General features: G+C 39.1%; 4 protein-coding genes across 6 annotated transcripts in view; 2 read left to right on the top strand and 2 right to left on the bottom strand.

Annotated features, from left to right (window-relative positions):
- LOC134331091 (CLIP-associating protein 1) overlaps positions 1–2,054 on the bottom strand; it is a 53,100-nt gene extending 51,046 nt beyond the window's left edge. Inside the window, exon 1 of the mRNA XM_063012353.1 lies at positions 2,029–2,054. The gene's annotated coding sequence lies outside the window, so the exon portion shown is untranslated. The remainder of the gene's footprint in view (positions 1–2,028) is intronic.
- traf3ip2b (TRAF3 interacting protein 2b) lies at positions 889–16,880 on the top strand. 3 transcript variants are annotated; one of them, XM_063012352.1, is made up of 10 exons: positions 889–1,084; positions 6,311–6,930; positions 7,084–7,120; positions 7,707–7,771; positions 8,256–8,353; positions 8,814–8,882; positions 8,980–9,096; positions 9,554–9,628; positions 9,939–10,116; positions 16,808–16,880. In XM_063012352.1, the coding sequence occupies exons 1-9, from the start codon at positions 1,017–1,019 to the stop codon at positions 10,083–10,085; spliced, it is 1,296 nt and encodes a 431-aa protein (XP_062868422.1). In that variant the 5' UTR covers positions 889–1,016; the 3' UTR covers positions 10,086–10,116; positions 16,808–16,880. The 3 variants fall into 3 exon arrangements, 2 of the variants coding, with proteins under 2 accessions (XP_062868422.1, XP_062868421.1); XR_010015102.1 differs by lacking the exon at positions 16,808–16,880 and having other exon boundaries at positions 9,035–9,096; positions 9,939–10,022; XM_063012351.1 differs by lacking the exon at positions 16,808–16,880 and having other exon boundaries at positions 9,939–10,289.
- clcn4 (chloride channel, voltage-sensitive 4) lies at positions 10,820–19,875 on the bottom strand. Its single transcript, XM_063012354.1, has 12 exons — positions 19,844–19,875; positions 18,790–18,944; positions 18,375–18,474; positions 18,099–18,286; positions 17,657–17,779; positions 16,766–16,972; positions 16,325–16,405; positions 14,875–15,420; positions 14,587–14,773; positions 14,046–14,441; positions 13,074–13,290; positions 10,820–12,814 (listed from the first exon to the last, which is right to left on the bottom strand). The coding sequence occupies exons 1-12, from the start codon at positions 19,857–19,859 to the stop codon at positions 12,724–12,726; spliced, it is 2,307 nt and encodes a 768-aa protein (XP_062868424.1). The 5' UTR covers positions 19,860–19,875; the 3' UTR covers positions 10,820–12,723.
- A 1,438-nt stretch (positions 19,876–21,313) lies between these two features.
- LOC134331756 (putative claudin-24) lies at positions 21,314–21,982 on the top strand. The gene has a single exon (XM_063013270.1). It carries the CDS (start codon positions 21,314–21,316, stop codon positions 21,980–21,982), a length of 669 nt encoding a protein of 222 aa, XP_062869340.1.

Raw genomic sequence — 21,982 nt, 5'->3', positions numbered from 1 at the left:
GGGTGGGTTGCACACACCAAAACTGATTTAGGAAATTGCACTACAGGGTGCAGTGAGTTAATCAACTTTTATTCCCTAATGAAGGCTTGGTTAAACAGAAGTATATTTTAAATGTTACCTTTTTATTTATTTTCTTAATCTGACACTTATTAATACGAATGTACGACAATAAGCGTATTATAAGTAATGTTTGTTCTTTGCTAACAGACTTAAACGTTTATATAAATCTAAAATATCTTATAATGCAGATATAATTATTAGTTCAATATCACTTCAGACCAGGGTTTCTTAAAATGAGTCCTGAAAGCCCACTGTCCTACAGAGTATCAAGCTTACATATCAAGCCCCCCAGGAACTAAAGCACTTGTCTTTGGATGCAGGGAACGTTTAAAACTCTGCAGGGTTTAAATCATTTATTGCATTATACTGAGTGATTGAATCACTAAAGAGAATCATTTTGCATGCATTTATCAAACCGAGGCCCTAAAACCCTCCCCAGAGCGGTAGAGAGAACAGAGTGGCGACTCTCCCATAGGGAACCGTTGTAACGGGGGCGGGACATTTTTTTGCGCAGCTTCCGGGTTGTGGAGCTCTGAAAAGTTCCAAACATCCCATAGAGCCCCATTCATTTCCACTACTTAGCAAGCATTTTCAGCTGTTTGTTGCTTTGTTTTAAAAAAAATAATGAATTTGATGTCATTAATATACTTAATCCTGTTATTGTTTAGCATTTGCTCAGCACTAAATGTTACATGTTTATCTTAATTAATAGGTATAACAGAATTTAGCTTAGTCAGTTAAGCGTAATTAATGACACGAGTCTTTTGACCTAAAATGAGTTGATTAATCAAGAGTCTTGTTACAGAAATGATATTATAAAACGGATAGTTCTGGTCCTAAAATCTGATTGGCTGAGCCGCGTTCGAAGCCGTTGTAAAATCCCCGATAAACGCACACCTAGGACCACCTCACATCATTCCATATTAATACGCCACTGAAAAGAAAAAGTGAATGTTATGTTCGCCCTCATGTTGCCTAGCAACACTGTTAACGGACTACGTGATTTCGCGGAAGAATGCTTTTTGTAAGTGTTTTTGTAAATAAAAACATTTATTTATTGAACATTGTTGTATTTTATTATATTTTATGTTGACCGCCGTTTTATAAAAGCAATAAGCCACTCGAGACTCGAGCAATAAGCCACTCGAGTAACTGCGTTACTGCGATTTTATCACGGGGAAAGACGTTATAGGCACTCCGCTTAGCGTCGTGCCAAAACGACCTTCCCCGTGATAAAATCGCAGTAACGCATGGTCTCGAGTGGCTTATTGCTTTAATAAAACATTAGAGCCGTAATAAATCATGCTATTTTACTTTCATAATTAAGTACATTTGAAGGTAAATATTTTAGTACTTTTACTCAAGTGGAGGTATTTTTACTTTTACTACTACTTTTACTGGAGTAATATTTTACCTTGGATATCTCTACTTTAACTCAACTACATGGTTTGTGTACCTTGTCCACCACTTACATTAGACCAAATGAACTTGTGCATATTCATAATTAATTCATTCATGTATTACTTGTAGGAATCAATTATTAATCACTCATGAAATAAGAGATGAATGAAGCTATTTCATGTACCTGCACTATAATGTTAAAGGTACGGTAGTGTGTTTATGAATCTGTTAATTCAGTGCAGGTAAACCTTATGAATCTAGCCACATGGCTTCGTGTTTAGCCAAAATGATCATTATTATTATGAATCCTCAGGAAAGTGAAGGGAGATTAGTTTATGCAAAAAAACAAAACAAAAAAACTCTTTAATCTGTGTACTGTATTTTTTCTCTACTACTTAATGATATCGCATTATGTGTATGATAATATAATGTACTGTGTGTTAACAAGAACGAGTCATTATAAACATAAATCTTCCTCTTCATATACCAAATTGACATTAAAGCAGATGCAGTAAATGTAAAGGCAGTTGAAAATACCCAGAAATTGTACAAATGTTTATTATTTACCGTTTAATATTTCATTTACTGCTGCCTGTCCCACAGGAGAACATGACAGCGCCGGGTTTGTTTGGAACTATTGGAGAGTACATGAACCACGTGACCGCGTGGCGGCGAGATCAAGGAGTGTCGCAACTCTCTCTCTACGGCTCTGACCCTCCCCTGCTAGAAGGGCGACGCTGAAATACTTTCTCTGATTGGTCAGTTTGCAGCGTTGGATGATATATTAAATTAGAAGGCGGGACCTGTAGGTTCGTTACCTCAGTTTATAATACAGCGTCATCTGCCGGCAAAAAGCGTTTCCTACATTCAACAGTGTAGAATAAAAATAACTCCCAGCTATACTCAGTTTATCTCAGTAAATGATCTACTTTTAGTAACAGCAGTAGTAGTAATAGTGGTGGTAGTGGGGCTTATGGTGGTAGTAGTAGTAATAGTAATAGTGGTGGTGGTGGGGTTATGGTAGTGGTAGTAGTAGTAATAGTAGTGGTGGTGGGGTTATGGTAGTGGTAGTAGTAGTAATAGTGGTGATGGTGGGGTTATGGTAGTGGTAGTAGTAATAGTGGTGGTGGTGGGGTTATGGTGGTAGTAGTAGTAATAGTGGTGGTGGTGGGGTTATGGTGGTAGTAGTAGTAATAGTGGTGTTGGTGGGGTTATGGTGGTAGTAGTAGTAATAGTGGTGGGGTTATGGTGGTAGTAGTAGTAATAGTGGTGGTGGTGGGGTTATGGTGGTAGTAGTAGTAATAGTGGTGGTGGTGGTGGGGTTATGGTGGTAGTAGTAGTAATAGTGGTGGTGGTGGGGTTATGGTAGTGGTAGTAGTAGTAATAGTGGTGGTGGTGGGGTTATGGTAGTGGTAGTAGTAGTAATAGTGGTGGTGGTGTGGTTATGGTAGTGGTAGTAGTAGTAATAGTGGTGTTGGTGGGGTTATGGTGGTAGTAGTAATGGTGGGGTTGTGGTAGTAGTAGTAATAGTGGTGGTGGTGTGGTTATGGTAGTGGTAGTAGTAGTAATAGTGGTGGTGGTGGGGTTATGGTAGTGGTAGTAGTAGTAATATGGTGGTAGTAGTAGTAGTAGTAGTAATAGTGGTGATGGGGGGTTATGGTAGTGGTGGTAGTAGTGATATGGTGGTAGTAGTAGTAGTAGTAGTAGTAATAGTAATAGTGGTGGTGGTGGGGTTATGGTAGTGGTAGTAGTAGTAATAGTGGTGGTGGTGGGGTTATGGTAGTGGTAGTAGTAGTAATAGTGGTGGTGGTGGGGTTATGGTAGTGGTAGTAGTAATAGTGGTGGTGGTGGTGGGGTTATGGTGGTAGTAGTAGTAATAGTGGTGGTGGTGGGGTTATGGTGGTAGTAGTAGTAATAGTGGTGGTGGTGGGGTTATGGTGGTAGTAGTAGTAATAGTGGTGTTGGTGGGGTTATGGTGGTAGTAGTAGTAATAGTGGTGGTGGTGGTGGGGTTATGGTGGTAGTAGTAGTAATAGTGGTGGTGGTGGGGTTATGGTAGTAGTAGTAGTAATAGTGGTGTTGGTGGGGTTATGGTGGTAGTAGTAATGGTGGGGTTGTGGTAGTAGTAGTAATAGTGGTGGTGGTGGGGTTATGGTGGTAGTAGTAGTAATAATGGTGTTGGTGGGGTTATGGTGGTAGTAGTAATGGTGGGGTTGTGGTAGTAGTAGTAATAGTGGTGGTGGTGGGGTTATGGTGGTAGTAGTAGTAATAGTGGTGGTGGTGGGGTTATGGTGGTAGTAGTAGTAATAGTGGTGGTGGTGGTGGGGTTATGGTGGTAGTAGTAATGGTGGGGTTGTGGTAGTAGTAGTAATAGTGGTGGTGGTGGTGGGGTTATGGTAGTAGTAGTAGTAGTAGTATTAGTGGTGGTGGTGGGGGTTATGATATTATGATAGTGTACAATATTGGGATATTGTAACACGTGATTGAGTGTCTTTGTCTGTTTATAACCAAAATAACCTCCTAATAGGTACATGAAACAATTGTACTTTATTACAATTTTACATATTTTATGTAGTGAATGGTGGTGGTAGTAGTAGTAATAGTGGTGGTGGTGGGGTTATGGTAGTGGTAGTAGTAGTACTATGGTGGTAGTAGTAGTAGTAGTAGTAGTAGTAATAGTGGTGGTGGTGGGGGGTTATGGTAGTGGTGGTAGTAGTGATATGGTGGTAGTAGTAGTACTAATAGTGGTGGTGGGGGGTTATGGTAGTGGTGGTAGTAGTGATATGGTGGTAGTAGTAGTAGTAGTAGTAATAGTGGTGGGGGGGGTTATGGTAGTGGTGGTAGTAGTGATATGGTGGTAGTAGAAGTAGTTATAGTTGTGGTGGTAGTAGTAGTAGTAGTTGTAGTAGTTAGTAAAAAATAATAAACAGGTAAACTAAAACACAGGGAACATATACAGTATATGTACTATGAAAAGTTATTATTTTTATTAATTAATTAATTTGTTTATTTACTTACTCTAATTTACGTTTATTATTTATTCCTGTATATAATTTCACTGTTTGATATCTTAAATGTAAATAGTGACAAGGGGTAAATATAGATACCATAGTGTACATCCTATAATGTGTTTTTAATAATTGGTTATGACTAGTTAGCCAGGTTTGGGCGTGGTTATCCTGAAGCCCCGCCCACTGTGGGTGTGTTTACAGATGAGGGTCCTGACAGTTTCTGTTTTTCTCCCCTGTGTTAGTATTTAATATCAGTTTAATATCAGGTCTGTTACTGATCACATCTGCACATCTGCAAAATAGAACTACAGAGAAAGTTATAAAATCCAGCTTGATTTTGAGCAGTTACCCTACGTGTGTAAGTTCAATTATCCTGTTTTTGTTGCATGCTTAATTATTTAATGTAGTATTGGATTGAATTTATTATTGTTGTTGATGTTGTTAACATGTATTATTATTATTATTATTATTATTATTATTATTATTATTATTATTATTATTATTAACCATATTTTTTAAAACCTGCTTCAAGGCAAGAGATGAATTGGTTTCAATCAAAATACGATTGAAGCAACTGTAGGTAAAAACTTTGGCAGTGGTGGGGCTCAAATTCTTTATTAATCTGATTGAGCTTTACTTCACCCACTAAGCCACCAGTGCCTCTTTTAACTTTTTTGCAGAGAAAAACTGTATCATAGTGATTTTTGAAGCAAACAACATTGTGCTAGAGACTGACACAGCTCAGATGTGGTTTCACTGAGTTGCAACATCTGCAGAAAATTGACACTTGGTGTACTTTTTTTTTGCAGTTTGGCCTAAATAATACCTGAGTCTAAGGTTGGGTGTACTGTATGCAAAGGCAAACCTAAGGCACGCATGGCCTATTTCTAGTATTGCAAAACCTAGTCTTTGAAACATCTCAAGTGTGAGGTCAGAGTTCCTGGGTACAAAGATGTGAACACAAAAACACAATAAAAAGCACTGTCAGCACTTTTACTGCATTTGTATCAGATCCTACAGGCAGATGTTACATGCGTGAAAACGTTAGTGTTCAAATGCATGATTAGACCTTGTTTTATATATTTGATGTGTACAGAAGGTATGTGTTGGCTGATTACATTGGAACTGATATCGTTTTCAGTATATGTTACGCATTTTCCCTTTAAATTTAAAGGTAAAGCGATGGATAAACTACAGTTTAAAAGTTTATGCACATTTGTAAGGTTACATAAATAAACATATATTGTCAGTCTTAAGCTTTTAATGTTTTGCTTTTTCTTGGATAATATACACTGTAAAAATGCAGCTTCTCTTTAAGTTTCTTTTATAAGTAACAAATTTACACTTACTTGTGGCTGTAGAAAGTTAAATGTCATTTAAATTTAGTGTTCATGATTGAAAAATACGGCAAGTTCAAATGCACCACTTACAAACTACAACTGTCATCTATTGAAAGACTTTGTCCTGATGGACGTGGCTGATGCAACGTGTGCCAGTTTTGAAGGTTCTTTCTTGCATGGCATTCCCTAAACCTATAGTGATATGAAGCTTGCTTGACTGTAGACAGTTACATAGTTGCAGAAATCATTAAAATTTAAAAACTGCCATGATATACACTATATGACCGAAAGTACACACCAATTTCCAAAAAAGTTGTGCTGCCTTGGATCATGTGTTTCTGGCATAGGCTCTAAACCTATCATGACCCTGATCAGGGTAATTTGGTTACTAAATTAGTGAGTAAATTAGACTTGTGTGATTGTGATAGGTCTATTAGCTTATTTCATGTGTAATTTTGACTACATATTTCTGGTGTGTCTTAACGTGTATGTATTTCAGTTTTCTCTGTAGCTCCTGCCTCCACATGGCCTGCCAAAGTCAGCCATCGCTAAACTGTCCTGAAGAAAATGATGAGACGCTGGCTGAGGAGTTTCAGTCTGGATTTCTCACAGAATCTCTGAATTCTGAGACCTCCCACATTCATTCAGTTACCTTGAGTAAATTGTTGGAACAACACAATCATCCCTATTCCTGCAGAAAACTAGTCCAGAGTCATCAATTTTCCAGATATATCCAGCAGACTCCATACCCCAGCCAGGCTGATATTGACAGAAGAGATTTGGATGGCTGGCACTATGCCAGCTACCATAGCAGAAGCCTCAGTGGATGTCAGCCAAACAGCCTGCCATCGTACCTGCCCTCTACAGATTACGAGAGCTGCTCAATGGGTGGACGCTATTACCCCAGTGGCCACCACTCTCTCCCCAGTAAACACAGTGAGAGCCTTAGTAGTTTGGAGAAGCCTGGCTCTTTGCATTCCTTTACTTCATTTGGACCTCCCATATACACCTGCCATATGATGCCCCATTCTGGACATCCCTATAAGTATGGTCCAGTTCCAGTGCAAATAAGCCTTGAGAATCATCTCATCCCCCATCACCAGCCGTACACACTCACAGGTATGTAATATTTCACATCAAGTGTGGTACACCTAGACCCTTGGGAGGCATAGCAGTCTAATATGCTAGCCTATGCTTGAACTCGAGAGGCTGGGTGGAGGCATTGCTTGTGTCTGAGTAAGTGTGTCTGACATGGTGGTTCTTGTCCCACAGGCCTGGAGAACTACAGACATTCCGGTGAAGCTGAAAAGTGAGTCCTCTAAACCAGTTTTTTCAACTCTTCTTTCTCCTTTATCACTGAGACCCAAAATACACTACATGGCCAAAGTATGTACACCTGACTAGGAGCTTTTGATCCATTACTGGGCATCAGTTTCTCACATGTACTCACTCATACCTAAGGGCAAGTTTGTATATCCAGTTCACTTACTGACATGTTTTGGGAAGTAGAAAGAAAGCAGAGTACCCAAAGGAAACCCACACATGCACCTTACCTACAGTGAGTAGTCTGAACCCATGTTGTTGTGCAGTACCAACTTTGCCAGCTGAGTCAATTATTTTTTAAATCACTATTTACTTTGGCATGTTCTCCCCACTTCTGTAAGTATTTCTTCAGGGCACTTTGGATTTCTTCTATCTGCCAAAAAGCAGCTTTAACTTCTCCCATGGAGTGAATTAGTGAGTGTGCGAGTGTGTGATTTCAAGCCTTACAGTGGTTCAGGGTGGTCCCGGACACAGCGAGACCCTGGCCAATAGGAGGCAGTTTGTGAAAATAAATAAATAATCTTTTAATAAGCAGAGTTTGTTTGTGACTAAGATTGTGGTTTTCTCTTTAGTGAAGACATCTCTCACAAACCCAGACAGACGAGTCCTTGCAGAAGATGGCTTTCTCAGGAACAGAGTGAGTTCTCTTTCATTCATTCATTTACAAAAAAGTAAAAAAAACAAAAACATTTGTGAATTACTTGGTATTATCTGCACCCCTGCATTTTTAATCTAAAGTGACTTACAGTACAGTGCAGGGAACTGAGGGTTAAGGGTCTTGCTCAAGAGCGATACAGTAGCAGCTTGGTGGTGACTGGGTTTAAACCAACAATCTTTTGATAACTAGTCCAGTACCTTAACCACTGAGCTACCACTGCCTGAGGTCTTACAGCTGTAAGACCACATTGAACAATTTACTTTACACTACTGGTTCAAATGCGTTTCAGCACAAATAAGATGGTTTTATGACAGACTTTGTATTATTTTTAACACAGTTTTACTGTGATTCGTGTACTTCTGGGAAACCAGGTCAGATATAAATACTAAATAGGACAGAAATTCTTTTTGTTGTTCCATTTTGTTCCATTCTGTTTCCATCAACTTCTTTCTTAAACATAAAGGAAAAGTGTTCGTCACATATGAGGCAGACAACGAAGATCATCTTAAGGAGGTCATCAAGTTTGTAGCCCTGCTGAGGAACAACGGCTTTGACACACATGTGAGCGGAAATGCATCACACTTTGTGACATTTTATAACATCTATGTCAGTCAATTATAATGAATCGTTCAGGGTTGCTCAGAATAATGAAAACTTTTTTTTTAGTATTGCAGTCAGTGTAAATACATATAAAAGTAACACAGTATATTTGACTGGTAAGAATAATTCTGAGAGAACATAAACATTTAGTGCATTAATAGTGAGGTGACAAAATAAATTGGGTTTTGCAAATATTGCTGCTATTATTATTACAAAACATCTTATAAAACTGTGTCTGTATCAGTTACACATTTTAAAGTATGTTTAAAGTATTTGAAAAAGTGTTGTTCAAAAAAGTAGAAAGACTAATCTGAATACCTTTTTAAACTTTTACTGTTTTGTTGGATTGAAAACACATTTTATTTACTTGTAACATTTAATTTTTCATTACTGCACCTTCCTTGGATCTGTATGCTTTCAGATTGATGTTTTTGAACAGCAGCTGTACAGCATCAGTAAGATCGACTGCATGGAGAGATACCTCAATGAGGTAAAGACATACCTGAGACCAACATGTAGAAATGCAGAACTGTGTAGTTACTAGATCTTCATTCCTAAATCTTACATCTGTATTTCTCCTACTGCAGAAAGATTATCTTATTATTATTGTCATCAGTCTGAAGTATTTTGAAACGGTAACAGGTATCAGTGTGGGCATGGATTACAATGAGAGGACATCAAACACCATGTACATTCACAAGCAGGTGAAGAGTTTTTGCTTTTTTTACTGTATGGACACTTGTTTGTAATCACCCCCATCAGCCCCATCCACCACCCCTTAGTTCATTCTTGTGATGTTCATTGGAGTTTTGGTTAGGGCTTTGTGCAAGCCACCACAGTTTCTTTATACCAAAATGTTAATGGACTAGCTTTGTACACAGGGGCACGTCCATGCTGGAAACAGAACAGAAACATGCCTTCCTCAAACTGTTGACACACAAATGGAAGCATATAACTGAAAAAAAATTATATTATTTTACACACAGTCATGCGTGTGGCAAAATACCTGAACTTTACAACTAGAAGGGGTGTGCACAAATCTTTGGGGCATGGGTGGGGGATGAAGGCATGATTATAAACAGTGTAAATCATTTGGATTATTGATGTTTACTATGGCTACATTAATGAAACTGTTTTGCTTGTGTTGTGTTTGTTACCCAGCTTCAGAGTGAATTCATAAGGAACGGCTGCAGGAACTTCAGGGTCATTCCTGTGCTTTTTCCTGGGGCTAAAAAGGTAAATGTTTAGCCCCAAATTCAACCCAAATAAACACATTTGGGATAAACTGGAATGCAAATTGCGAGCCAACAGTGCCTGACCTTACAAATTCATATAAACAAATTCCAAAAACTTGTGGATCGCCTTCCAAAAGGGAGACTTCATATTAACGTCATATTAACGCTCATGGTTTTGGAATGAAATAAGCTTAGTCAGGTGTCCATGTTCTTCTGGCCACACTTTAGATAGCACATGTATCTATCAAAATTGACAATTAACTCACAGGTATATAAATAAATTACATGTTTCTTTTGTTTATGGTCTTCAGAGCTATGTTCCCACATGGCTACAGAACACACATCTGTACAGCTGGCCAAGAGACCGGGATGACATTCTCCGTCGACTCATGCGGGTAGAGAAGTATAACCCACCCCCCGTCGGCCCACTGCCAAACATCGTGTCTATGCCCATCTGATGGTGCCAAACTGCTTTTGAAGGATGTCTAGGTGTTTCCAGTGTTTTATATAAATCTATACTTTAAGTATTAAAACCACCATGTGACTGAATACCATTTAATATAAGCATGGCTGTTAAATTTAATGTACAATATTCAATGCTCTAGTCTAAGGCCATCACATAAAAACAAAAAAAGAGTAAGACATTTCCAATTTACCATCATTTATTAAGTGCTTAGGTAGCATTTTGTGTCTTTCCTATTTGCCAGTGTTGTCTACATCAAAGCACAAACATTATAATCTGTTGTAAGATGTTTGGGTAATATGAAGTAGATCACTAAGAATTTAAGAAATAAATGTAAATTAGTAATATTAGTAGTCTAATACTGGAATTTTACTGTTTCTGTGTAGCCTGCTTTGCTAATAGCTAGCTGCTACAATCTTCATTATCTGGCAATGTTATCTAAATCAGTTTTTATGGTATATTTTTGAAATATATGGCAACATGTAGCAAATCTGATTGTGACAAGACATTTCATCTACCCAGCAAGCTGGATAACTATGTTTCTAAAGGCTGGAGCTTAAAGGCTGCATGAATGCAAACTGTGTAATACATAATAAACCAATACTAATGACCAGTGCACTCCTTTAACAAACTATTTTATATAGCTGTATGTAGTTCGTGATACAAATGGTGGATGGCATTGTGTCTGGCAGGAAGACATAGGGGAGTTTTAAAAGTATTCTGGTTTTCCTAATGGGGCTGAGGATATAAATGGGTTGATACACCTGTTTTATTCTTGTTTTAGACCTATTCTCTATTATAGTATTATATAAAAGGTTAAACTTACAACTTGAAAAACAGACTTTGATTGACTGATTTAATGATTGAAGGTGCATTAGATCACTTGTTCATTAGCAGTAATTAGCATACATGTAGAAATAAAAACTTTCACCATTTAACACAAATACAAAATTTGTACATTAAAAAACTTAAACTTGCCACATTACAAAAATGATGTTACACACAAGGAATCTTCATAAAGAATCAAAATAAATAATTACAATTAATTAATAAATATTAGCATAATGCTAATAGTTCAACATAAACAGACCCGCCACATTGGCACGCTGCAATGCTTGCAATGAGTTCACAATACAAACATCCCTATAAATAATGTGCAATTAAATGTAATGAATATTTATCATGTTTAAATTAATCTGTGGGTACAGCCTGTGCAAATCAAAGTTCCTACATAACTAGAGTAACAGCAGCACAAAATAAAACTGAATATATATTAAGGTATTTTTAGAGGTCTGTACCAGAACCATTTGTTTCAGCGCCCATAAAATAAAGAACATTTCAAAGCTAAACATACTAATGATTTACAGTAGTAACACATAAAGTGTGCAGCAGCAGATCACATCATTACATTGTTAGTGTAAATGGTAATACTTGGCTGTTCTGCACCTACCACACTGGTAATGCTAATGTGCAAGTGAAATCATCATTATAAACACTGAAAAGAAAGGAAAACCAGTTTAGTTTAGTTGTAGTTATAGATCATCCTAAGGAACAGAAGGATACATGCTGCTATCTTTTGATGTATCTTGAAGTAGTGAGTATTGGCAATTAGCTTAATCATGAGAACATTTCTCCACTCATCCAAGAACTTTAACCAAATCTACTCAAGGTGAGATATCCCAGATATTGTACTGGGGTCCAAGACACATACTGGCATAAAACCACAGAACAACACTGAGTGCATTTACATGTGCATTAATAATCTGATTTCTTGATTTCTGCAGTTATTTCCAATTTAATTATTTGTCTTAGCCAAGATGCCAGAAGCCAGATGGATTGTATCTGAGTAATCAGATTACCAAAATTATGTAACCCAGTAGTCTGAGTTTGAATTTTAAATGTTCATGTTCAAAAATGCAGATCACACCACTTTATTCTGACCTTACACACCATGCAGCACAATAAGTATTGTCTCAGATTAGTAACATCACCAGTGCTGCTATGTTGGTGGTGACTTATTACTTGGCTCAAATCAGGATAATTTGATGCACTATTTTCCATTATAATTAAGTATTTACACAGTAAAAAACACTTGAGAGTGGATTAGGATATGCATCCAACCAAACAGCAAGAAATACACACCATGATTGATCACACAATCCCAAATGTAAACAAAAAATGAATTATTTTTATCAGATTTTATCAGATTATTATAAGCTAGCTGCTTACTAAAATAATTTAATGAATTACAGCTTAATTGTTTAAAAGTAGTGACTGTACCACCTTCTGAAGACCAGAAGCTAAAGGCCAGTAGCTGAATTGGTGGTTACTCTAAACTGAGTGAGCTTTACCACATCATAATTAAATAACCAGACCTTTCACTTAAACTTACTACTGTGATTATGAGATGTGTATTTCTAGCTTGTCTTAAAGGCCTGGTACCATCAGAACAATAAATAAACTGGGTTTACATGACAAACATCACAGCTTATGAGACTTCTAACAAATATTTTTCACTGAATTTACCAGCCCAACCACCTTAAAATATTCTCAGCATTCAAGTTATAAGTGAATACTCAGTAGTGTTGCACTATATACATGATCAGTATGTAGAATTTTGGATGGTTAGAGGTTTAGTTGAACATGATGGACTCAGGGTCCTGGTTCATCATCTGGGCCATGTGTCGAAGCACGTCTTTCTTGGTGATGATCCCCAGTAGCCTCCTACGATGCAGAAATTAAAGGTGACTAATTAACTAGTATAATATTAGTTGTTTGTGAGCAATGGGTCACATTATTCTAAGAGGTAGCCGATTTCTTTGGTATATATAATAATAATAATGCATTTTATTTATAGGCGCCAAAATCCTGCCAAAAACATGTTTTATAGGAAACACTAAATGGAATCTGAACCTGTGCTCTATACTATAAGAACTGTTTTAGCAACAGGAGACCAGTTTTATCACCTTAAGGAAGTTCTTACCCACTGCGAGTGACCAGGCACTGGCGAAGGCCGAGCTTGCGGAAGATGTCCACCACTGTCTCCATGGGAGTGTGATCTGTGACTGTGAAGGGACTGAGGTTAAGGATGCGTCTCAGCTTCAGGGGTTGGGGGTTTGAAGCGGGCAGCTGAGGCGCGTCCTCTGTGAAGTATACCACCGAATTACTGACTACGCCGTCCTGCTTCTGTCGTGCGTTCTCTGCATTTATAGAAACACATAGGCAAACAAGTTAGCACACAGAGGCAAATTTATGTTTAATAGTTCTAATTTACAGTGTAATAAACAATATACATTTTATTAGATTTTGGTGGGTAGCACTGTCTCCTCATAGCAAGAAGGTTCTGGGTTCAAATCCCAGGTGGAGTGGTCCAGGACCTTTCTGTGGTGAGTTTGCATGTTTTGCGTGTCTGTGTGGGTTTCCTCCGGAAGCTCCGGTTTCCTCCCACAGTCCAAAGACATGCACGTGAGGTGAATTGGAGATACAAAATTGTCCATGACTGTGTTTGACATTAAAAAACTTGAATTTTGTGTAACCAGTCCTAATAAACTATTAGATTTTCATTAATATGCAAAGGATATACAAACTTAAAATGTTGGGACAGTATGTGAAATGCAAAGAAAAGCAAAACAACTTAAGGGGAACGCAAAACAAAAAAAAGGTTAAAAACCTTAAAAACTAATTTCCATCATTTTCAAGGTTTCCATTAACATCAAGGTTAACTAGGCTTGATTAAAATTTTAATATGCGCTGTGACTGCCTAATCGTTTCACTTTTTTTTTTTTTTCCCCGCCCACTTCAGTTTTTCCTTTAATTTGTCACCTGTTTGTAAATGCTAATTTAATTAAATTGAAATAAAGTAGCTTAGAAATGTAATAATACATCCCAATTTGCTGCAGAATCAGAGTGATTATGAAGGTGTGCGATTGCACTGAACCAAATTAGCCGTGCTTACTGATTGCCAGAGTCAGGTCTCTGCGCTGGACAAAGCCGATAAGTCTCTCTGATTCACGTGAGACAACCACTGGGAAGCCATTGTAATCAGTCTCTTTAATGAGTGTCTCCACATCCTCCACAGTGGTGCTGTCCTGCGTCAGGACAGACAGCGGTGGCTCGTTCCTGCGAGGTCGCATCACATCTGTGGCCAGCGTGCGGTGGGTAAATTCATCCTGATCCAGATATGGGTAGCCGTTCAGACGAATATGTGCCTCGTAAATGCTCTCCTTACCGAACGCATCCGCCACCCACTTACTGGTGACTGCAGCGGCCATAAGGGGCACAATGTATTCTAACCCACCGGTCAGCTCGAACATGATGACCACCAAGGACACGGTCATCCGAGTCACTCCACCTGAGACAGAGAAAGTGATATGATTGATTGTTAGAAATAATTATTACAACTGTGTGGTAAACATAACAGTCTACAACTTAAGTGTCCACATCCAGTGTAGTCATTTAGTCCACAATGTAAATGTTATTTATTTTATATTACGAACCAAGACATGCTGCAGCCCCAACCATGGCGTAGAGGCCAGGGGTGACGCAATCTGCACCAGGACGGCACCAATTCTTAAATATAATCCAGTCATGGTGGTGGTAGGCCATCTGTTCCACTGCGATGCCCACAATCCGGCCAGCAATTGCACCCACTGCCATACTGGGGATGAACAACCCTGATGGAATCTAAAAAAAGAACATGAGCACCAAATGCCTGTTTCAATCTTTCACACATTTAAATTAGTAATTAGTAGTAAACATTGCAACACATTGAAGTTCTTGCTTACCTTCATACCGAACGTAAAGATGGTAATGACTATCTTAAATATCAGTGCCAGTGCTAGCTGCCAGAGGGCAGTGTAGACACCCGGCCCAGCTGGCCTGTCTGGTATATCATCCTCTGGGCGGCTCATGTTAGGGTTATTGATGTAATCACAAAGCTGGGAGGACTCCAGTGCACCACAGTCGTTAAATAACTCAGAGATGAGCTCACTGGTACTGCGACGTGTGTACGGGTTTGGAAAAGCCAGGATGGCAGTAATTGCTGTCACTACGATTACCTCCAGCACAGGGTACTTTCCCAATCGGGTGGTTTTCCTCCTGTGGCACCACGCAATGTTGCCCCGGATAAACAAGGTGCCCCAGAGTCCCCCAAACACCCCAAGCAGGATGAAGGGTACCAGCTCGGCCATGTACCATGGTGTGTGGTACTCCACGTAGAAAAGCACCAGTCGGTTGTTTCCAAATGGGTTGATGGAGCGTAGAGTGAATGCAGCGACCAATGCAGCAAAGAACGAGCGCCACAGTGTCTTCAGTGGGAAGTAGTAACTCACCTGAAGAGGAGACAGAAGACTTGAGCTCATACAATATCTCATATGCAAACATTAATATAAATAACCCTACATGTGGTCTGGTTCCACCAGGAAACACTTGGTGCATGGCAGGAATATCAGGCACAGGGCACCAATCCATCATGGTGATTCAACCATAATGCTAAATCTTCAATAACTGCCTTATTCTGATTATGGTCATGGCGGGTCCAGAGCCAGCAAGAAACACTATACACAAGACAGGAATACACCATGGACAGGGTGTCAGCCTATAACAGGGCATCACACCCCAACTTATTAACACCTAGTGGTAATTTAGTGCAGCAAATCCAACTTCTGCATTTTTTATGAGGTGGGATAAAACCAGCTAATGAAACCCACACTGACACAATAATAAAATACAGTTAGACCAGCTAATCCAGCTCCCAACAGACAGCATGTGACTACATTTAAACATCTATCCTGAGATGGACAATATAGCCCAAAATCACAGTAATGGTATATATTCGTATATAAAGGTTAAATTTTAAAACCCAGACTATTATCAAACAATACATTTGGCATCCCTTCTAATTATGGAGTCCAATATGAGTAAAATCTTTCTTCTTTACCATTTTAAACATTATTCTGACATGAAGTCCGTTCTAGAGAGTCGATAGTTTACAGAGTTTACAGTATAACTCTAAGAGCATATGATGTAAATGTAAATCTTGCCATACAGTATAATAGTATAGCAACACCTGTCATGGTAGACACTTTACTGAATCATCAGACTGTATATTGTCAAATTACTACTGTAAACTTGTTCCTGGTTTACTGTCTGATATAACAAAACAAATCTTTTAGCTAGTAAGAAATATGACGTAATAGATGTTGTACTGTGACTGCTGTGAACAGTGTTGTGTACCTCCTCCAAGCTAAAAAGCACTCCTCCTATTGGTGCGCCAAAGGCCACAGACACACCAGCAGCTGCTGCAGCTGATAAAACCTACAGATCACAAAAACAGCATATAGATGGTTTATCAGCCATGACAACATTACAAAACATTGAGAAGAAACAACATGCAGTAGCGTATAAGTATCACTGAATTCCAGCAAATATGACAAAAGGTGACATTTGAGACATATGCCATCCCAGTCCACTAAAAAAAAGTAAAGCTGTTCTCTTCTTCATTGTAACAGACAGTAATGCCATTGGTCTAGTATCATTTTTTTTGTAAATCGTTTTAGGGAAAATGATGGAATTTACCCATTGTAAAAGCTCTTTCACTGAACAACATTTCCTAATATTATATAGCTACATGTAACTGTAACTCTGCGATAGATGATTACGAGCATTGGTGTTCACCTCTCTACGTTTGCCCTCATTCTTGCTGTATTTTGAGAACAGGCTGCAGAAGAGGTTTCCGCAGCAGCAGGCCACGTGCACCAGCGGTCCCTCCTTCCCCAAGCTCAGTCCGGATGACACAACCAACACCAGGGTAACCGTCTTAATCAGCAACGTCCACTTTCCCAGGTAACCTCGGATTATAAAACCACTTAGAATAGTCTTAATCTGGCAAACAAGAAACACAAATTTAGTCTAGCTTAACCAATGGCTCATATATAATGTTTTATACAAATTGTCACAAATACAGTAAAGACATTCATTCATGTCAAATATCTAAACAAAACATAAGAGTTAACACTAATGAAAAATATCGCTTTCTGTGCTTTTCATATTTTCACCTGTTTCTATTTTTGCATTCTTTTATCCAACCTATGTACCAGTATATATGAAAAATAACACAAATATAGAGACAAATGTAGATAAATTACACTGGCATTTAAACCAGTCAGAACATGTTTTCTCTTCACTTACTCTGGTCAGACTAAACAAAACTCTTTGATAATAATTAAGCTTGTCATGTTCAAGGACAGAATTGTTGTGCTTATTATTCTAAGAACACTATACCATAGTAAAGCAAAGAGGTGGGATCATGACATGAGACTGCTTCTCTTCTAACAGAACTTAAGCATTACATAACGTCTCATCGAAGCAATAAAGAATTAATGATGTATCGGGAAAGAATTAGATCTCAGCAACAAAGAAACTAATCTGTTGTTTCAACACTAAAAACCCCAAAAATTAAGCCAAAATAATTTGGGACTGGTCTCTAACCTATGTGCTTATTGCATACATTACAGACTGTGACTAACTGATTGCATATATTTTATGTCATTTTTGTTTTGTGCTTACCTCAGGTATTCCTGATCCACAGGCATAAGGAGCAAACACCCGAACCAAAGATACAGCCAGAAATGAGAAGCACAAAGCCCACATCACATACAGAAAGTAATTTAATAAATACGCCCCAGCACCCTAATGAGAAACACAACAGAAAACACAGTTCAAGTTTCATTTAATTTTGGCTTAAATACTTGCAAGAAAAAAAACTGTCATATATTTACAGCCAATACTCACTTTAAACACATAAAATCTATTACTATTCTACAAATATTCATCACAGTGCAGCATTGCTGTGTAAAGCTTGGGGGGTTGCAAATGCCAGGGCATATTTATAATGTACACTTAAGTCATACTTATACTGTAGGTTTTTTGCAACATCCCCCAAGTCTAATTTGGATATAAGCATGTGGTTTAATAATTAGATAATGAAGAATTTAGCTTAATCCCTTACCACAGTGGTCCCTGTCATCAGCTCAGCCCATTTTTGCCATTGAGGACATTTGTCTCTGTCTGCAAACGTAGTCTCATTGGAAGTCCAGCAGCACTGCTCATGGCTGTACCAAAATGCAGAGAGACATACTCCCTCTTTCAGGTCCGTCATCCAGTCTACAGCCAGATCGATCACTCCAGCCAGTGTGCCTGAAAACAGAGGGAAAGGAATCATCACACTGACCAGCATGTCATGTAGGTCAGTCATCCCAATTAAACCTACAAGCATGTTGTGTACCTGACAGCAGGCCAATGAGCAGCATCACTACCCATCCTGACCATGCATCCAACAGACTCTTTACAAACTCCCAGATAGACTGCTTCCTCTTGTTTCGGATCTGTGGGCAACATGGAGAGTGTTTACATGTAGAAAAAGGCTGAAGGACAGAAATTAGTGTCTGTAATATCTCAACCGAAAAAATCTAGATAATACTATTTTAGAGTATTTGTAAAACAGTTAAGTAATAAGAGGGTTGGGCATTCGGGTGGCAAAGTGGTCTAATATGCCAGCCCACCTATACAGAGACTTGACTCTTGTATGTGATTTCTCTAAAGAAATCCCCCACTGGCCATGTGTAAAAATGCATTCTGCTCAGGAAAACGAAGCAAATCCACAACCATACATGTTTCTCATTGTGTTTTATTTTTCATACCTTCCTGTGCCGATCTGTATCTCTAGATTTCTCTCTGAGCCAGTCAATGGTGTGAAAATCCTCATACGTGCCCACATCGGGAATTGGTTCATCAAGGAAGTCCATCAGATTTCCAGCCCCATTCATCTCCTCTGTAGGGGTGGCATTGCTGATCCCTAATAAAAACAACATGGTGTTATTTGAAGACCAAACAAACAACACAACAAAAATGGCTCATCTGAGGATATGACCCAGAGGTCAAGCTGTAAATTGTTCTTAACCATGCACTAGAAATGTCAGCTTTTTGTCAGTTATATTTAAATAGATGCCGATCATGTGATGGTGTGAAAAGAAAAAACAAACAAACTGATCAACCCCATACAGGACAAATTCTTATGAATATTAAACATGGAGTACTAGTTCTGCACTAGCTGTAATACTTAAAATAAGAAAGGCATTTTAGCAGCCAGTTTCACCCAGCAACACTAGCAGGCTGAACAAACAGTAAAAACATGTTATATTTAGTATCATTGCTAAGGCTTCTGTTTAATTCTAAATCACACTATAATAAATAGTGAAGAGGATGGTAAGAGAGGCAAACATTTCTCATAGCTAGCGATGGTCAAATTCTGAGTTCACATTTACAGACACCGCCTCTGTGGGTGTTGCATAGCTGCGTGGTCCTGGGGATTATGGTTTGATCCACGCCTCTTCTCTCTGTCTGTGTCACTTTCAACCACAACATGTCTGCGTGGGTTTTCTTGTGGTGCACCGGTTTCCTCCTTTCTCCCGCACACACGTTTATATATTGATGCAGCTGACATATTACTATAGGTAACAATGAGGCATTTACTTTAATGCCTGAAGATAAAGCATGCAAACAATAACACAATATTTATACATTCATTTATACAAATGCGGCTAAAACGAAAGCTGTATGAATAGTCCACAGACGTGTTTAAAATCAGTATAATTAGTGAAGTGTGTGTAAGCTGTGATGCTCTATGAATGTAAAACAATAACAAATAAACGAGCAAATCCTACAATTACTCATACACTGCAGTTCTCAGCTTACCGTCAGCCTCCGCCATTCTTTATTCTTATAATGACTCAATATCGCTTTATTTATTATTGTTATTTAATGTATTCATTATTACATTTAATATATTTATATTATACCGTTTATGGTTGTTATTAAATAAAACAGCTACACCTGATACATAAAAACCCTTCAGAGACGCTGTTCTCCCAGCATGCAACTGCGTGCGTCTCAAATCGACACTAGGGCTAAGTGTGAAAGGGCACAGGAACATTCGCACCCTAGTGATATCCCACTATGCAGTAAATGTAGCTGAATATGGAAGCACGTTCCATTCACGCCAGCAGAAGACGTGAAGAATAAAAAAAATAAAGAAATTAATAAAGAAAAAAATAAAGAGAGCCTGAATGCCTCCGCTTTATGCCACTGGGGTAAAAATGTTCACTACATGGCAACCTGGATATTTCTGAAACGGTTTGAGACGCACCCATAGACTCAATCGCTGTTGTCTAGGTGCGTTTATTAACGTCAATACAACAACCAGATCTGCGCAGAATACTACTTAACGATGTGCAGGATTTAGAGTTGGTGTCAGAAACCCAGTTTCAAAGCCACTTCCACTTACTGTCCAGTTAAAAAATGGGCGAGTTCATGTATTTACTAAGTAAATGTGTTTGGGATAGACTGGTGCACATCCACCCTAAGCTCAGTGTTCTGAAGATAGGCACTGGAACCATCACCCCTTGCTGTTGCTCCACTTGTGAGCTGTATTTAAAATTTACTGACTAAAAATTCCATCAACTTCACTTCCACTGTAAAAGCATTTACGTAAAAAGGTTTTTGTTCATTATTTCAGTACATGTATTGTTCATGGTAAACTTTCTTCAGAATTAAATGGAGAATTCCTTTATCACTGATTCTTTTGACAAGTTTTTTATTGACGACTCCAGACTCATTTTCTTCAATCACATTGATCTGGTTTTATGACCTTCACAGACCATTTCTACCTGCAGGGAGCCACTTTTAATTGCATCTCCGTGCCAGCATTCAGGTTGTAGCCTTCACTCTCTGGTGCAAAGCAGTAAACATTAGAGATTCATTTTGGAAGATGAGCACAATCACATTTTGCCACTAACAACAGTATTCACAAACCAGCCCTTCTGTATTCTTCCCCCACGTCCTGAAAAAAAGAACTGTTTGCAAATGGTCTGCATGTGTGAATGACGCTGTTGTTTTCACGGCGCGTATCCTCTGTCAGAACTGATCAGTGCAGCTTAGACGCCACATCAGCGGATAGGAGGGCAACGTGTCAGGATGATGCCATCCTCCTGGCTGTTCTTGCTAGGTACACTCCCTCAAAGGAGTCTAATTAAAGAAGGAGGCACTTGTTTGGAGGTACTGCTTAAGTAAGCATTTGGGGCAGATCTTGCACTGGCACGTCTACTATAGACTTCTTAGGGAGGATAAGCACTAATTCTGGAGTGCCAGGCAGACTGGTGTGACATTATGGATACAGGAGTGTGCATTCTGGAGTTACTTGGGGTATTTCTCTCTCTTAGCGCCTGGCTTTGCTCACTGACTACCACTCTGATGTCCCAGTGGCTCACCCTGTCCACTGATCTCCTTCCCGCCGAGAGCTACGAGCTGGGTTTATGGGAGACATGTGTGGTCCAAGAACTGGGCATCCTGGAGTGCCGACCCTACGACAGCCTTCTCGGCCTCCCTCCGGACATTCGCCTGGCCCGGATCCTGATGTGTACAACCTTGGCAACTGGTCTAATGAGCCTGAGTTTTGCCATTCCTGGCATTTACCTTGTCAACAGCTGTAAGGGCACAGAGACTCTCCAAGCAAAAAGGACTTTGAAGATGTTTGGAGGAGTGCTCTGCTTTGCCACAGGAGTTCTTGTTGTCATTCCTGTGTCATACGTGGCCCATCTGACCGTCCTACGGTTCTTTGATGAGACTGTTCCTGATGTGGTGCCACGCTGGGAGTTTGGCTGTGCTTTGTTCTGGGGCTGGACGGCATCGCTTCTGCATGTTGTAGCCGGATCACTGCTCATCACCTCCTGCCTCTATTTGCAGAATGAACAGTACCCTATGCCAGGGTCAGTGCCACTGCAAGGAAGACCTGCTAGCCCTGAAATGTCTCCAAGGAGGAGAACAGAGTATGTATGA

Source organism: Trichomycterus rosablanca, chromosome 17, assembly GCF_030014385.1.
Source record: "Trichomycterus rosablanca isolate fTriRos1 chromosome 17, fTriRos1.hap1, whole genome shotgun sequence".
In the NCBI taxonomy this organism is placed as follows: domain Eukaryota; kingdom Metazoa; phylum Chordata; class Actinopteri; order Siluriformes; family Trichomycteridae; genus Trichomycterus; species Trichomycterus rosablanca.
The sequence above is the reverse complement of the archived record's forward strand: the minus strand, read 5'-3'. Positions and strand labels throughout refer to the sequence as shown.

Coding starts and splice junctions, on each gene's coding strand:
- traf3ip2b (XM_063012352.1), top strand. CDS start 1,017: ATGTTCGCCCTCATGTTGCCTAGCAACACTGTTAACGGACTACGTGAT. Junction 7,121..7,706: donor CATTCCGGTGAAGCTGAAAA/GTGAGTCCTCTA, acceptor TTTTCTCTTTAG/TGAAGACATCTCTCACAAAC. Junction 8,354..8,813: donor ACAACGGCTTTGACACACAT/GTGAGCGGAAAT, acceptor GTATGCTTTCAG/ATTGATGTTTTTGAACAGCA.
- clcn4 (XM_063012354.1), bottom strand. Junction 15,421..16,324: donor TGCTTTTTAGCTTGGAGGAG/GTACACAACACT, acceptor TCTCCTCTTCAG/GTGAGTTACTACTTCCCACT. Junction 13,291..14,045: donor AGACCTGACTCTGGCAATCA/GTAAGCACGGCT, acceptor CTATAAATGCAG/AGAACGCACGACAGAAGCAG.
- LOC134331756 (XM_063013270.1), top strand. CDS start 21,314: ATGGATACAGGAGTGTGCATTCTGGAGTTACTTGGGGTATTTCTCTCT.